The sequence below is a fragment of the Symphalangus syndactylus genome, chromosome 10 (genome assembly GCF_028878055.3).
Source record: "Symphalangus syndactylus isolate Jambi chromosome 10, NHGRI_mSymSyn1-v2.1_pri, whole genome shotgun sequence".
Taxonomy (NCBI): domain Eukaryota; kingdom Metazoa; phylum Chordata; class Mammalia; order Primates; family Hylobatidae; genus Symphalangus; species Symphalangus syndactylus.
The window spans coordinates 95557213-95572059 of NC_072432.2; the positions used below are offsets into that span (position 1 = coordinate 95557213).

The 14847-nt window shown below is 37.7% G+C and overlaps 1 protein-coding gene and 1 long non-coding RNA gene across 7 annotated transcripts in view; one reads left to right on the plus strand and one right to left on the minus strand.

Moving 5' to 3' along the window:
* Positions 1-1513: 1513 nt before the first annotated feature.
* The window catches only part of U2SURP (U2 snRNP associated SURP domain containing), a 54159-nt gene continuing 40825 nt past the window's right edge, over positions 1514-14847 (minus strand). For 4 of the 6 annotated variants that reach the window (XM_055295151.2, XM_063610657.1, XM_055295150.2 and 1 more), the window contains 5 exons: positions 13758-13917; positions 7630-7740; positions 4897-5015; positions 3527-3703; positions 1514-2050 (listed from right to left, as the gene is read on the minus strand). In XM_055295151.2, coding sequence (XP_055151126.1) covers positions 1912-2050; positions 3527-3703; positions 4897-5015; positions 7630-7740; positions 13758-13917 — 706 coding nt within the window. In that variant the 3' untranslated portion in view covers positions 1514-1911. The remainder of the gene's footprint in view (positions 2051-3526; positions 3704-4896; positions 5016-7629; positions 7741-13757; positions 13918-14847) is intronic. The other 2 variants (XM_063610658.1, XM_055295152.2) reach the window with 1 other exon arrangement.
* On the plus strand, positions 3555-12121 carry LOC134731545 (uncharacterized). Its single transcript, XR_010113897.1, has 2 exons — positions 3555-3751; positions 10570-12121. It is a non-coding gene; the product is annotated as an uncharacterized lncRNA (long non-coding RNA).

Consider the following 14847-nt stretch of genomic DNA (forward strand, 5'->3'; position numbering starts at 1 on the left):
TTCTACTCAATCCTGCAGGACGTCTTTTTTTAATGAGAAATAAGCATCCCTTGCAACTTGACTGGAAAGATTATTACCTGACCAATTATTTCTAAGCCTATACTAGAAACCAGTGTAAGATGGAATGCCAAAATTACCACCAACTCGACACTACCATTATTTTTGCAAAGAAAGGTAGTTATATAAAATTCCATTCTCCCAGGCAATGAGCAGGGGAGAAAAACACATTACTTTTTAAATGGCTACATTTGTAGGTTTTTGAGTATCAGCACCAAATGTTCACTTTTAATTATTCTGAACAAATTTTTAGAAATTAATATTTCCTAACAAAATGGACTAACAAAACAGTGAATAAGGAAATAACTTTCAAGCAATATTTGCATGCTGATAAGAACCATTAAGTAAAACACTGACTGGCTCATTTCCAAAGCTACTGTAGGTGTGCACCGTTTGGAAATAGTATATCTCACTGCTCAGCTAACATAGCTACTCTCCAAATCATGGGTACAGCACATCTTATTTTGTGACTAGGCAAGATGAAGTAAAACAAGTTGAAAAGATTTTTTTAAAAAGCAAGCTAAATCAAAACAATCCATTGTTAGAATAGTTTTCTACTTTCTCTTTTAGGGAGGAAAAAAAAAACCATCAAACCACTGTATGAAGTGCCTACATAAAAAACTGAAATCAAGGTTCACAAATAATAGTGTCAGTTCAATTCTACATAACCGTTTATTATATTTATAGCAGTATTATGACCACCAACATTACACAAGTTTTATTTCTTCTTCAGACTGTAGCAAATTTATTTTCATAATAGAGTTCAACTCTGCAAATGGTTTAAATCAACTTTTTGCACCTTGAATTTACAAACCATTAGATACGAAGTTTCCTGAAAATCATTTTATTTTTAAATTTTACTTAAAGCTATAACTAAATCCAAGTCTCTTGGGGTGGGGAGGGGACCAACTAAGCTGTTTAAACACAAACTTATAAAAAATATTCTGATGCCAGTGTTTGAAAGATAGCCTACAGAAGATTATAAAAGGTCAACAATCATACAAGAGAATTCTATGGCCAAACCTTGTTAGAAAATGTTTTACAAATAAACTTCTTTCATAATAGAAGAGGAAATGAAAAGATATTTAATATCCCCCTTAAAGTAAGTAGTTGCTCAGAACATGGGTTGGATGTATGGAAATCATATTGCTTCTGTGAAAAAATGTTTTATCCAGGCATTCCACTAATAAAACGCCATGCCATATCTACCTAGTCTTTGATATCTGGGTATTAGTATTACCCAAGAGAAACCTATCAAAGAAAATGGTTAGCAAACCACCAAATAGGAGTCTCAGGTCCCTTAATTTGGATAGTCATCTTAGTAAATATAAAACTTAAGCTACTTGAACACTGGGGCTTATAAAGTGCATCAGGTATAAGAAACACAACAGTAGTGTGAAACTCAGTAGGACTTTAAGGGACTTAGTATCACCGGTGGGGCAAGAAAACAACATTATAGTTTTCTGTTCAGATTTTATTTGAAATCTAATTCAAATTGTCAAAGCTACAAAAGGGGGGAAGACATCTGTATTATTTTTGCTAAGTCACAACATCCTAAAACAAAATACTACTACTGTCAGCAGATCCATTATACACATTTCTGATGAAATCCATTAGAACAATAAAAATTTCATCTTGAGAAATAGCCACAATGAAAGTAATTTACACAATATAAAACAATGACAGATCTACAGATGCAGTTGCTCATGAGTTTACACATGCATACACAAACAAACAAACAAAAAACCCCAGGAATGCTCTTTCATTTGATTTTTTGTTTTTTTTAAAAAACAGACCGTTCAGGCACAAAACAAATCGCATTTCCAATAAGTGACAGCATCTTAAAAATTTACGTCAGTGTTTGTTTTTCTTTGACTTTTTATGAGACCTGTGTGGAGATCTGGACTGGGATCTGGACTTCTTTCCTGATTTTTTAGGGGATCTAGACCGTGATCGCCTAGACCTTTTAGGTGTCCTTGAACCAGATGGTGATCTAAGGAAACAAACAAAAAAATCCCAATTGATAAAGTACTCATGTGATCAAAACTGTTTATCGTTAAACTATCGAAAATGATCTTTAACAGAGCACAGTGAAAAATCACTGCAATAAGACTACGAACTTCTAAAATTTAAACTCTATTGTACATACACACACACATGGATTATTTTGTACTTACTATGCACTGCATCAATGATCATCAGTAGAGCGCTTGTTTATAAAGACAGATTTCTGTGCCTTATCACTGCTCTACTGAATCAAAATCTCTGGAGGTTGGAACTAAGAATTTGCATTTTTAACAAGCTCCCCAACTGACTGATAACCCCCAAATTTGAACTTTAATCTACAAGATAAAGTTCAAAGTTGCACCTAAGATCATTCACAAAATTTAAAAAACACAGCAGCTTTGAAGTTTATCATCCTGAAGCAAACAACTACTGCAGTATCATTCAAGGGCATCATTTAAGACATAATTTTCACTTTGGGAGGCCAAGGCGGGCGGATCACGAGGTCAGGAGATCGAGACCACGGTGAAACCCCGTCTCTACTAAAAATACAAAAAATTAGCCGGGCGTGGTGGCGGGCGCCTGTAGTCCCAGCTACTCGGAGAGGCTGAGGCAGGAGAATGGTGTGAACCCGGGAGGCGGAGCTTGCAGTGAGCCGAGATTGCGCCACTGCACTCCAGCCTGGGCGACAGAGCGAGACTCCGTCTCAAAAAAAAAAAAAAAAAAAAAAAAAAAAAAAAAAAAAGACATAATTTTGTAAGTGCTGTTCATGAAGGATTACTCAAACCAATAAATATACATGTACATATACATACATATATAACACATACATACATATATATACAGGTGCCATTTAGAAAAGGAGAAAGGTATCTATTCTGTAAAGATTTTACTAAAAATAGTTAAAATAATAAAGTATTAGCATACAAAGCAGTTTTAGCTCTCAGGAAAATTCCTCTATGTATCACCAGATAAATAAAACATTTCTGAACCATTTTTCTGGAACTAAAGGAAAAAAAAGTATACAAAATACTAAAATACATACTGAAAAAATGGTATTTATGATATGTATTTCCAAAAATATCTACCCAAGAACTTGCTAATAATATTGCTATGGGGGAAAAATGTGTGTTTCTTTCAGCTTTGACAAAAATCAAATAATATTCCATAAAAACTAAAGAACAGAACGAAAAGTAAAGCAGCTAACCCTATTCCACAGAAAACAGTGGATATGATGTTTAAAATTCTTGGCTGGTCCTCACTTGTTGGAAGCCTTCACTTCAGTCATTAAAGAGATCGGGATAAGGAGGTGGGGAGGAATAACCAAAAATGAAAGTGTATCTCTTTGGTTTTCTAAAATCCTTAAAAAAAAAAAAAATGTATGCCAACCAAATTATTTTCAAAAGCTGATGAAATGACAAGGAAACTGGTATCTGAAATATTAGCAAAAATGACTTGCATTTACCTTTTGGCTTTTTTGCTAACATCTCTAGGAGAATCTTTGTGAGATGACCTGGACCGTGAGCTCTCTTTATGAGATCTTTCTGAACGCTCTGATCGCTCCGATTTTGGTGATGGGGATTTCACTCGTCTACCACTGCTACTGCGAGATGGGCTGGGGGATGTACTGTGTCGCCTCTTCCTACGGAACAAAGCCCCCAAAACATTCCATAAATGAGCAAAGGATCAGGTATTCATTTTCCTTTACTAAATTAGCTATTAATTCCTACCAGCTTACTCTTTTATTCTAACCATGTAATGTTACTTTTAACAATACTCAAAGTCCTTTGTAACAAGAAAAAAATAAGTGTTAAAGATAGGTTGTCAAGAGACAACAACTGAATTCAACTAAACTGGATTTTCTCTTTGCAATAAGAGGTTATTGAAACAACTGGCAAAATCTAATTAAGGTCTCTGGATTAAATATCAGTTTTTACAAATGTTAATTTCCTAAACTGATATTTTTATTGTGGTTAAATGAATGTGGTTAAGAGAATGGGGCATCATGTTGGCAAATTATTCTTAAATGGTTGGAGGTGGGACAGATGAGGAAGAATAAAGCAAAAGTAGAAATACTTTTAACATTTGGGTAAGGTGAGTGAAGGGTAACTATCAATTATACTATTCTTGCAACTTTCCTATAAATCTAAAATTATGTCAAAATAGTAATAAAAGACAAAAAGTGACAGACTTTTAACCAATTGGCATAACTTGTTATTTGTAACTATCTGTAGAGTAACTAAGCTGGACTTTTATTTGCAACGGCTTGGTGTTTTTTTTTAGGAAAACCTCAGTTCAGTTAGGGAAACAATTTTCTTCACTCAATCAGAGATTTAGGAACCGTGAGAGTAAGAAATAAAAACTGAAAGAGAAATGCTTTTAATTAGAATGAAGACTTAAAGTGAGCTATGGCCTATGTATACAATCTCCTTTCAAGATAAGACTAAGACTCAAGTTTACAAGTAGCAGCCTCAGCACAGATACTGGAAAAAATGCTTAAATTGGATGCAACAAGGAAGATCTAGCAAGTTGTTTTGTTACTTAAACCTCAGGTTTGATATCTAATACTGTAATTGAATTCTTGCACTGAACTAAGGCTAAGGATACCATATAAACCATGTGAAGGGATGATGCCCTGGTTAAGTCAAGTGCCAACTAAATGCCCCATTTCTCCACTATTTCTGCCTTCTGCAAGCAGGACCCAAACACGTTTACCCAAACAAGTTCATCATGAACAAACACTTCCAGTTTGCTGGCATCAATGATGAAAATACTATAAAACACCACTGCAAATCTTGAAACCAGCATATGCATTAAATATGAGAAATGTTATACCTTTCCTTCCTTGTCGGAGTACACTCATCTTTTTCCTTCTTGTCTTTGGAGCGAGATTCCAATTTTTCTTTATCTTTCTTGTCTCTTTCTCGTTCTCTTTCTAACTCCTTCTCTTTCTCCTGTTATTTTTTATAGAAAATATTAAGTTGTTTAAAACTATCAATGTGGGTTAATCTCATTTATAGAACAATATTTTCTCTTACAGGAAATAATTTTTTAAATTACTACTTAAGGTACAATACTATTTAAAAAATAAAAATCTACCCCTTCAGGAAAACTAGTTATTTCTTTTGCTTATACTGAATAAAACTAATCCTAGCAACAGCAGCTAAACATTTACTGAGTGCTTACCACAGGCCAAACAATATACTAAACAACTTTCCACAGACCATTTCATGTAATCATTTAAAGCATCCCTAAGAAAATTACTATTATCCTCATTCTAGAGATGAAAATTGAGACTCAGAAAGATTAAGTACCATGTGCATGGTCACACAGGAGAGTCAGGTCAGAATTTGAGACCAAGCTCCAGAGTCAGAGCTCTTCCCCCACTGTCCCACCTGCCAAAAAATTCAAATCAGAAAAAGCTAACAATGTACTGCCCTTTCCATCATAAGTTACAATAAAATAGTCAGTAAAAGTGATCCCTGTAACTATAAACAAGTTGATTTAATCCAAAAGAGCTCTTACCAAAGAAAAAAGGCTGGAAAAGGAAAATGGTTATTCACAATAATCTTCCATCGAAATTTTATTAGTGGGAAACAAGTACCAATTACACTGCAAATTTTAAATCCTAAATACAAACTGACTACATGACTCAACAATCAACAACAACAACAACAACAAAAAAAAAAACCAACATATTGGCTTATCCCCAGATGCTACAACTGCCACTTCTCATTTGAAATTCTGATTTTGGTACATAATTAAAGGAGTGGCTACAGACAATAAATCCACACAACTAACTTAGTTCTTCACTAAAAGGAATTTAATTTTTCTATGATTTATATGCATCAAGCAAGCTATGTGATAGCTGACTCTTCTGATTTTTAAAAGGTGAAAAGAACCTGTACCAGATGTTGGCAAACACTTTTTGTACAGAGCCAGACGGTAAATGCTCTCTGCTTTGTGGGCCACATACAGTCTCTGTCACAACTACTCAACTCTGCCACAGCAGAGTGAAAGCCACCCTACAAAATACCTAAGTCAATGTGCATGGCTGTGTTCTAATACAACTATTTACAGAATCAGGCAAGGACCACATTCCTTCTCTCCAATTATAATCATAGAGTGCAAAGGAGACTAAAGCGGTAACACAAATATTCATTTTGCGCTCGCTACCATCAGAACAGTGAGCATCTCATGGTGTAATCTCCTATGGGGTATAGGTAAGTAGCATCTTATTATTATTTTTTTAGACAGAGTTTTTCACTCTTGTTGCCCGGGCTAGAGTGTAATAGCATGATCTCGGCTCACTGCAACCTCCGCCTCCCCGGTTCAAGTGATTCTCCTGCCTCAGCCTCCTGAGTAGCTAGGATTACAGGCATGTGCCACCACATCCAGCTAATTTTGTATTTTTGGTAGAGACTGGGTTTCTTCATGTTGGTCAGGCTGGTCTTGAACTCCTGACCTCAGGTGATCTGCCCACCTCAGCCTCCCAAAGTGCTGGGATTACAGGTGTGAGCAACTGCGCTGAGCCATAAGTAGCATCTTTTACAAAATCTCATTTATCTTTTTTCCAAATATATAGAGTGCAACTTTTAAACAGTGGTGCTGAGCAGACTGACTCCCTCCGGTGATCTGTAGGATGCATTTTCCTGATTGATAATGAAAATGATTTCCTGACTGAGATGCCTATTTTATAGCAACCGTATAGCTAAAATACTTATAATGAAGAGTAACAGTAATAATATTAGCTATTATCTGACTCATAATCTTACAAAATTGGGAATATCAACCCAGTTTCAGAGAAAAAGCAGGCTGCAGTGACTTGCCTAGGAGTACACAGCAGAGAGCAGTACTAGCATTCCACAGGTCTGAGCAGCACCACAGTTGCTTTACCAGACTGCTCCCCACCACCAGTTTTGTACATTAACAGCTTTATAGTGATTGTAAGTTCCCTTTTTATGGCTCTTTCCTATTTCACTTTCTATATAATCTCATTATTATTGGTTTTTCTTTCTTGTTTTTTGGCAATGACAGTCTCAACAAAATTTCTGGGGTGCCTGTTTCTAAAATTCTCTGCATATTCCTACAAATTTTGTGATGCACGAGAATATAAAGTCCCTCAAACACTCAGAGCTCACCAATGAGGTATTCTACCACTTGCTGTCCCTCCTTGGAAACCATGAGAAATGAAATAAACTTGTCAACACCAGAACTTCCCAAACCCTGCCTCCATCTTCTTCTTTCTGTACCACCTCTCTCGGGGTTGTTGATGTCTCACTGTCACAAAATGTGACTTGTCCTGAAGGGTTTTCCAATTTTGAAAGTATGCTCTTAGCAGAATTAATCTTCTTGTCCACAGGTAATACCCAGAATAAAACAGTGTGCTGCTGCCTTTAAGCTCCTTTCCAATCAAAATACTTTTAAAAATCAAATTTCAAATGTTTCTAATTGCCTACTAGTATTCGAAATTTATACAAAGGATATAATTTGAAATCATCTTTAGGTATACCAGTATTCTAGGAAGTCAAATAACTTCAAAACATGTGTATTATTGGGTATACTTACTCGTTGAAGAAGTTTATCTCTGTAGTGTTCTACTTGCTCCTGAAAACTCTGGCCTGGTTTTTTAGGTCTTTTCCCAGATTCCAATTCATCCTGAAACTTCATAACTTTGAGCTGTGAAATAAAACATTTTAAAAATAAGCATTTTCATCATTCTAGATTCTCAAGCACTGTTTTGCTTCTTTTCTATAGCAAAGTAGTAACTAATTAGTACTCAGTCAAAATATAATCTCACCTGAAGGCCACTTGTTGGACAAGTCCAACTAGGCAAAAATCAGCTGACCAGATGGGAGCCCTCTCTGGTCATGAGAGGACTCAAAAACCATGAACCGTGCTTCATGGCTGTAAGAACTCACTTATTCTCTCAACACAATTATAACAAATTTGGTATCTGGTTCCCCAAATTAGAAAAGCAAGGTTGCTAAAGGCACGCACACTGCCAGCACGATATGACAGTCAGCATGCAGATAAACATCTTTTAAAAAAAGGCGGGGATGGGAGGTGGGAAGGCTGTGGCATTCTGGTTCAGCTCATGTAAGACCAAACACACAAAGCTGCACACAGTCTGAAGGTTTCACTCACAGTGCAATCACCAGACATCAAAACACAAAGAAAAGGTTAAATCATATTTGGAGGGTACTTTACAAGACAGTAAGAGCAAATACTGATTAAAACAGACCAGGCCGGGCGCAGTGGCTCACACCTGTAATCCCAGCACTTTGGGAGGCCAAGGTGGGCGGATCACCTGAGGTCAGGAGTTCGAGACCAGCCTGACCAACATGGAGAAACCCCATCTCTACTAAAAATACAAAATTAGCCAGGCATGGTGGCACATGCCTATAATCCCAACTACTCGGGAGGCTGAGGCAGGAGAATTGCTTGAACCCGGTGGGTGGAGGTTGCGGTGAGCCGAGGTGCGCCATTGCACTCCATGCCTGAGCAACAAGAGCAAAACTCCATCTAAAATAAAAAAAAATAAAAAAAAACCAGACCAGAAAAACTTCCATCTCTTATTACTTATATAAGTGCACAAAGGTATTTTACAAGATATTCATTGCAGCATTGTTTGTAAAAACAGACCACCTACATGTTTACCCAGAGATTTCTGGCTAATACACCTCCACACAAACAAATACATATAATATACTTATATATTGGCAATGGATAAAGATCTGAAAAAACCAGTAAAATCAGTTACAGGGAGAGGAAAAACCTGCAATAAGTGAGCTTAATTTTACTTTTTATTCTGGAGATAAAACTATCTTAAAATTTTGTACTATATAAAAATAGTAACAAGAATAAATTCATGACTTATTTTGAATTTAAAAATAAAAACTTCATGAAGTGGTTAAAATAAAAACTACCCTAAGGCTTAAAGCAGCTTAAATTACCCAAAAAATTTACAAGGGTGAAAATACCTTCTTCTTGAATTCTATGGGAGGACAAATAAGGTGAAAAGTATGAGGACCTGGAAGATCCTCCAAGTGGTAGAAAGCACATGGATCTTGGATGATACCACTGGGCTGCCAATCTGCTCAATATTGTTCCACTCAAAGAGAAAGAGGAAGCATTCTTGTCCCATGAAATTACTGTAGATGCTAACATTTTATCCTATTTTATTCAGACATTGATATATCCTTTAAATGGACTACATGCTGCTACAGCATTTTATTTATACTTCAAAAACAAGACTTCATTTGCTTTTTACCCCCCTTTATTACAAATCAGTCTTTACCATTTCTCCCCATTCCAAGTGGTATTTTCTTTCTTTTTCTTTTTTTTTTTTTTTTTTTGAGATGGAGTCTTACTCTGTTGCCCAGACTGGAGTGCAGTGGCACAATCTTGGCTCACTGCAACCTCCACCTCGCAGGTTCAAGCAATTCTCCTGCCTCAGCTTCCCAAGTAGCTGGGATTACAGGTGCACGCCACCAAGCCTAATTTTTGAACTTTTTTTTTTTTTTTAGCAGAGACGGGGTTTCGCCATGTTGGCCAGGTTGGTCTCGAACTCCTGACCTCAGGTGATGCACCCAGCTTGGCCTCCCAAAGTGCTGGGATTACAGGCGTCAGCCACCATGCCCGTCTCCAAGTGGCATTTTCACCATTTTTGACTTCATGAATGTTTCTTATACGTTCTCCAATTTTGTCCTTTTTCCATTTATTTTCACTTTTTTTTAAAATTAATTATTATTTGAGACGGTGTCACCCAGGCGTACTGCAACCTTGGCGCACTGCAACCTCCACCTCCCAGTCTCCCAGGTTAAGCGATTCTCCTGCCTCAGCCTCCATGCCTGACTAATTTTTGTATTTTTAGTACAGAGAGGGTTTCACCATGTTGGCCAGGCTGGTCTCAAACTCCTGACTTCAAGTAATCCGCCCACCTCGGCCCCCCAAAGTGGTGGGATTTCAGACATATTTTCACTTCTATAATCAGGGTCTTTTATAATCAGAGCTTTGATGTTCTCTCCTCTTCTTTCAAAGCTCTCTAAAAGTCTACATTTTTTGTGTGTTTTAATCACGACTGCATTTAAAAAGATAAGATGTAAGGCTGAGAAAGCAAGGGGGTGGGGTGGGCAACATAAATAGCTAAGTTCATCATTGCGTGAAGCCTCTCGTGATCAAGGTGACTCTTCCCCAGAATGTATTTGTAGTAAATCAGTTTGGGTTAAAAAGAGTCAAACAAGAGACCTGAATGTTACTTAGGGGAGAGAAGGGATTCCTAAGACAATCATTTTAAAAATCACTATACAATCCCTACTTACAGTTCCTGCTGATAGTCTAACTGAGGCTCAAGCACAAGTCCAAGACACACAGAAAACAGATGATCAAGGGTCTCAACACAAAAGGAAGTGGCCCATGCAATGGCTTGTTAACCATCCATCCCTTATTGCCTTCAGGCAACAGACAGGTAACACCTTCCGACTCAATTGTTCACTCTTTCCTCAGGGACCAGGACAGAAAGTGATCTCTCTCTTCCAACAAGACAGAAGACCCTCCACTTGGTTCCCCACCCACTATTCTACTCTTCCAACCTTGCTGGTAGAAATGGGGACAACAGCAGAGTAAGAAAAGGTAACTCCAGCCTAGGCACTGCTCTAAGTGGTATCCGAAAGATTAAGAACTGGCTTCTGGCCACCACATCATCATATAGCTACAAGATTTTTGTGTTTTTACAAAGGATGTTAGTATTTTATAACACGAATCATTTGGTTTTTATTTATTCCATGCTAAAAAATGTTTAGCTATAGGTATCTTTATTAGGACACACATGGGGATGCAAAATTACAGTATACTACAGAATATAACAGAACTAACTGGAGAAACTAATTTAGAACTTCATTCTTTATTTAATGGTTCTCCAATAAAAGGGTTAGTACTCACTGGATTCTAAATCTCGAAATGGGTATCGAAATTTAGGGGCAGAGAACAGAGCTAGTTGTGAAAAGCCCTGGGATAAAGCTCATGAGTTTCGAGTTCTAGTCCAAATTTGCCACCTGTTATGGAACTTTATTCCATATGACTAAATCTCTCAGAGGAAATACAGGAGAAGATTAGATAATTCTAAGACGAAGCCAAGATACACATTTTAAAATCAGGACTTAGTTCATGGTCCAAATCCCAGAAAGACAACTAAGTTGTGAGAGGCAGTCACTATGAAAGCAGGAGAAATAATCACTGAATACATAAAGGACAGGCCAGATTACAAAAGAGCACATGAAGTATGGAAATGTATGCATATAAGGTATATGTGTGCAATGTGCATGCACGTGTATCGCATATATACATATACAAGGTGGAAAGAACAAGGTTTGTAAAAACCACCTAAGTTAACAAAGAAGCTAAATTATATGCTTTCCTCTCTTTAAGTTAATAAGGAAATAGAACATTCTAAACAGTTGGGGCATTTATATGAGGGAATAGCTTGTATTATCAAGAAAATATATTTTTATTTAACTCAAGTCTGTTTCTACTCCAACAATTTTCATCAGGTCAGAAAGGCAGAGCTTTTTTTTTTTTTTTTTTTTTTTTTTTTTTTTTTTTTGCCAGAGTCTCACTCTGTCGCCCAGGCTGGAGTACAGTGGCATGATCTCGGCTCACTGCAAGCTCCGCCCCCCCGGGTCCATACCATTCTCCTGCCTCAGCCTCCCGAGTAGCTGGGACTACAGGTGCCCGCCACCACGCCTGGCTAATTTTTTTTTTTGTATTTTTAGTAGAGATGGGGTTTCACCGTGTTAGCCAGGATAGTCTCGATCTCCTGACCTCGTGATCCACCCGCCTCGGCCTCCCAAAGTGCTGGGATTACAGGCATGAGCCACCGCACGTGGTCAAGGCAGAGGTTCTTATAAGGTGAGAGGAGTAAAAGAGGAGCATGTGTAGGTTGAAAAGGTGCACAGGTGAGTGTGTTCACTGACACACATCTTATCCCCCTAAAAATTGTATTTAAAATGTATATGAATACATCCCAGGAAAAAATAAATCAACTAATCAACTCTGAAAATCCTTCATCTCTACTTAAAAATGACACCACACTGACTCTACATAAGGTTAAAACAAAATGCTGTCTGTTTACTTTTCAGTTTGGTGATGTCTGACAAAGAGGTGGGCAAGAACTTGTATTAGCCCAACAGTGACTATGTGGAGAGGTGGCAATGAGGTAACTAATGTGATAGGTATCGTAAGTTAGTAAGGGAGACAGTACTGACATACAGTAGGCATTCAAAAATACTGCTCAATGAATGTACACGGTATGAAAATTCACTCTCATACATTCTTTAGAGGTTTGAGACTGACTGCTAAACTACTGCTAGCATTTACTGGGAATATTTCATCCCCTTGAGGGCATTACAAAGCCCTTCTCTGAGATGTCTGAATAGCCTTGGACAAAACAAAAGGCATTTAAAAAGGAGAGGGTGAGATCAGCCTGGACAACATAGTGAGACCTCATCTCTACTCAAAAAAAAAAAAAAAAAAAAAATTAGTCGGGCTTTGTGGTGCACATCTGTAGTCCCAGCTACTCCAGAGGCTGACATGGGAGAATCTCTTGAGCCTGGTAGTTTGATGTTGCAGTGAGCTATGGTCATACCATTGCACTCCAGCCTGGTCAACAGAGAGAAACCCTGTCTTTAAAAAAAAAAAAAAGGAGAGGGGAGAGGGGAGAAAGGGAAAGGGAGGGAAATGTCTACCTGAGATAGTCTGGGCTCTTCTATACATTTTCCCATCTTTTAGTATTAAGACCCACTCAATGTCTATTCTCCTTCATATGGTACAGACATTAAAAATGAGCCCAATAAAATGTAAACGTAACAGAATATGCCAGAAAATATTTTACTTTTTCCTAGTTACATACTATGAACACTCAAAATGAAATGGATTTCCTGCCGGGTGTGGTGGCTCACGCCTGTAATCTCGGCACTTTGGGAGGCCGAGGTGGGCAGATCACGAGGTCAGGAGATCGAGACCATCCTGGCTAACACGGTGAATCCCTGTCTCTACTAAAAAAAATACAAAAACATGAGCCGGGCATGGTGGCTACTCCGGAGGCTGAGGCAGGAGAATGGCGCGAACCCTGGGGGCAGAGCTTGCAGTGAGCCGAGATCGCGCCACTGCACTCCAGCCTGGGTGACAGTGCGAGACTCCGTCTCCAAAAAAAAAAAAAAAAAGGATTTCTCACAGTACATAACACATAATGTATTACATATGTATATACATATAATCTATACATTAGAATCCATTTCTTCGGAGGAGCTCTTATGTGCCATGTATTAGAGATACAATAATGAAGAGAAAACAGACATGGTCTTTTCCCTTCATGGAAAGTGCAGCCTAATGGGGAAGACAGACGTTAAATAAGCAAGCAAGCAAAATACACATTCACATACATACCCCACAATACATATAAAATCACACAGAAATAAATAGGAAGAAGCAAGCAAGTCCAAAAGGGTAAGAAAAGGCTACTGTGAGTGAAAAGACGGTTGAACTAAGAGGCCTGAAGAAAAGTCACCTGGTATGAAGAGTTCTAAGCAGAGAGAGGGAACAGTATGTACTAAGGTACAATGCAAAGAGGCAACTTAGTTTGGTGGAGAAAGTGAAAAGCCAGTAAAGTGTAATTTAAGTTTCACTGCAACACCAACCTCAATTTCACGAAGTTTGGCTCGTTTTTCCTCACTCATTTCAGAGTACTTAGAGAACTTAGACTCAGTCATTTCTTCTTTGATTGGATTAGAGTACAAATGATGTTCTTCAGATTTGGAACTTTGAGTATCTTCTTCATCTTCACTTTCTTCTTCTTGACTTTAGAAATAAGCAGAATACATTGTATGTCAAGGCAGCAAGAGAGTACCATATTTTACAGTCCACCTATTTTATTTTTCATTGTCTTAGAGCTTAAATAACATAGCCAAAACATAATAGGACAATTCATACCTCAAGCATTTTTTGCAAAATATTTGATCAATATTTTATAGACAATTTTATAAAACACTTCTTTCCTCCACAGAAAATGTGTGAGCTTCAACGTAAGCATACTTCAATAAATTCTGCTTATGTTGTTATCTGTGTGCCTTCATTTGCAACAAACTTTCCTTGCAGCAGTTAAATGAAACGAATAATCAAGTTTCTGCATACTTCACAGTTCAGAGTGATTTCAAGAAGCCTTATGTTTTCCATTCCTGAGTTATTTCATTCATATTGTGAGCAATAACATTCACAAATATTCTATGCTCTCATTTGTAAGTGAAAGTTAACCTATAAGGATGCAAGGGCATAAGAATAATACAATGGACTTCTGGGACATGGAAGGATGGGAGGGGGGTGAGGGATAAAAGACTATATATTGGGTACAGTGTACGTTGTTCAGGTGACAGGTGCACCAAAATCTCAGTAATCACCACTAAATAATATATCCATGTAACCCAAAACCACTTGTACCCCAAAAACTTTTAAAATGAAAATTAAAAAAAAAATAAAAAATAAAAAAAGCTGTATGTGTGCCTTTAGTAACTTCAGCAGAGCCTATAATCAATCTAGAAAATACATGAGCTTGGCCGGGCGCGGTGGCTCACGCTTGTAATCCCAGCACTTTGGGAGGCCGAGGTGGGCGGATCACGAGGTCAGGAGATCGAGACCACGGTGAAACCCCGTCTCTACTAAAAATACAAAAAATTAGCCGGGCGTGGTGGCGGGCGCCTGTAGTCCCAGCTACTCAGAGAGGCTGAGGCAGGA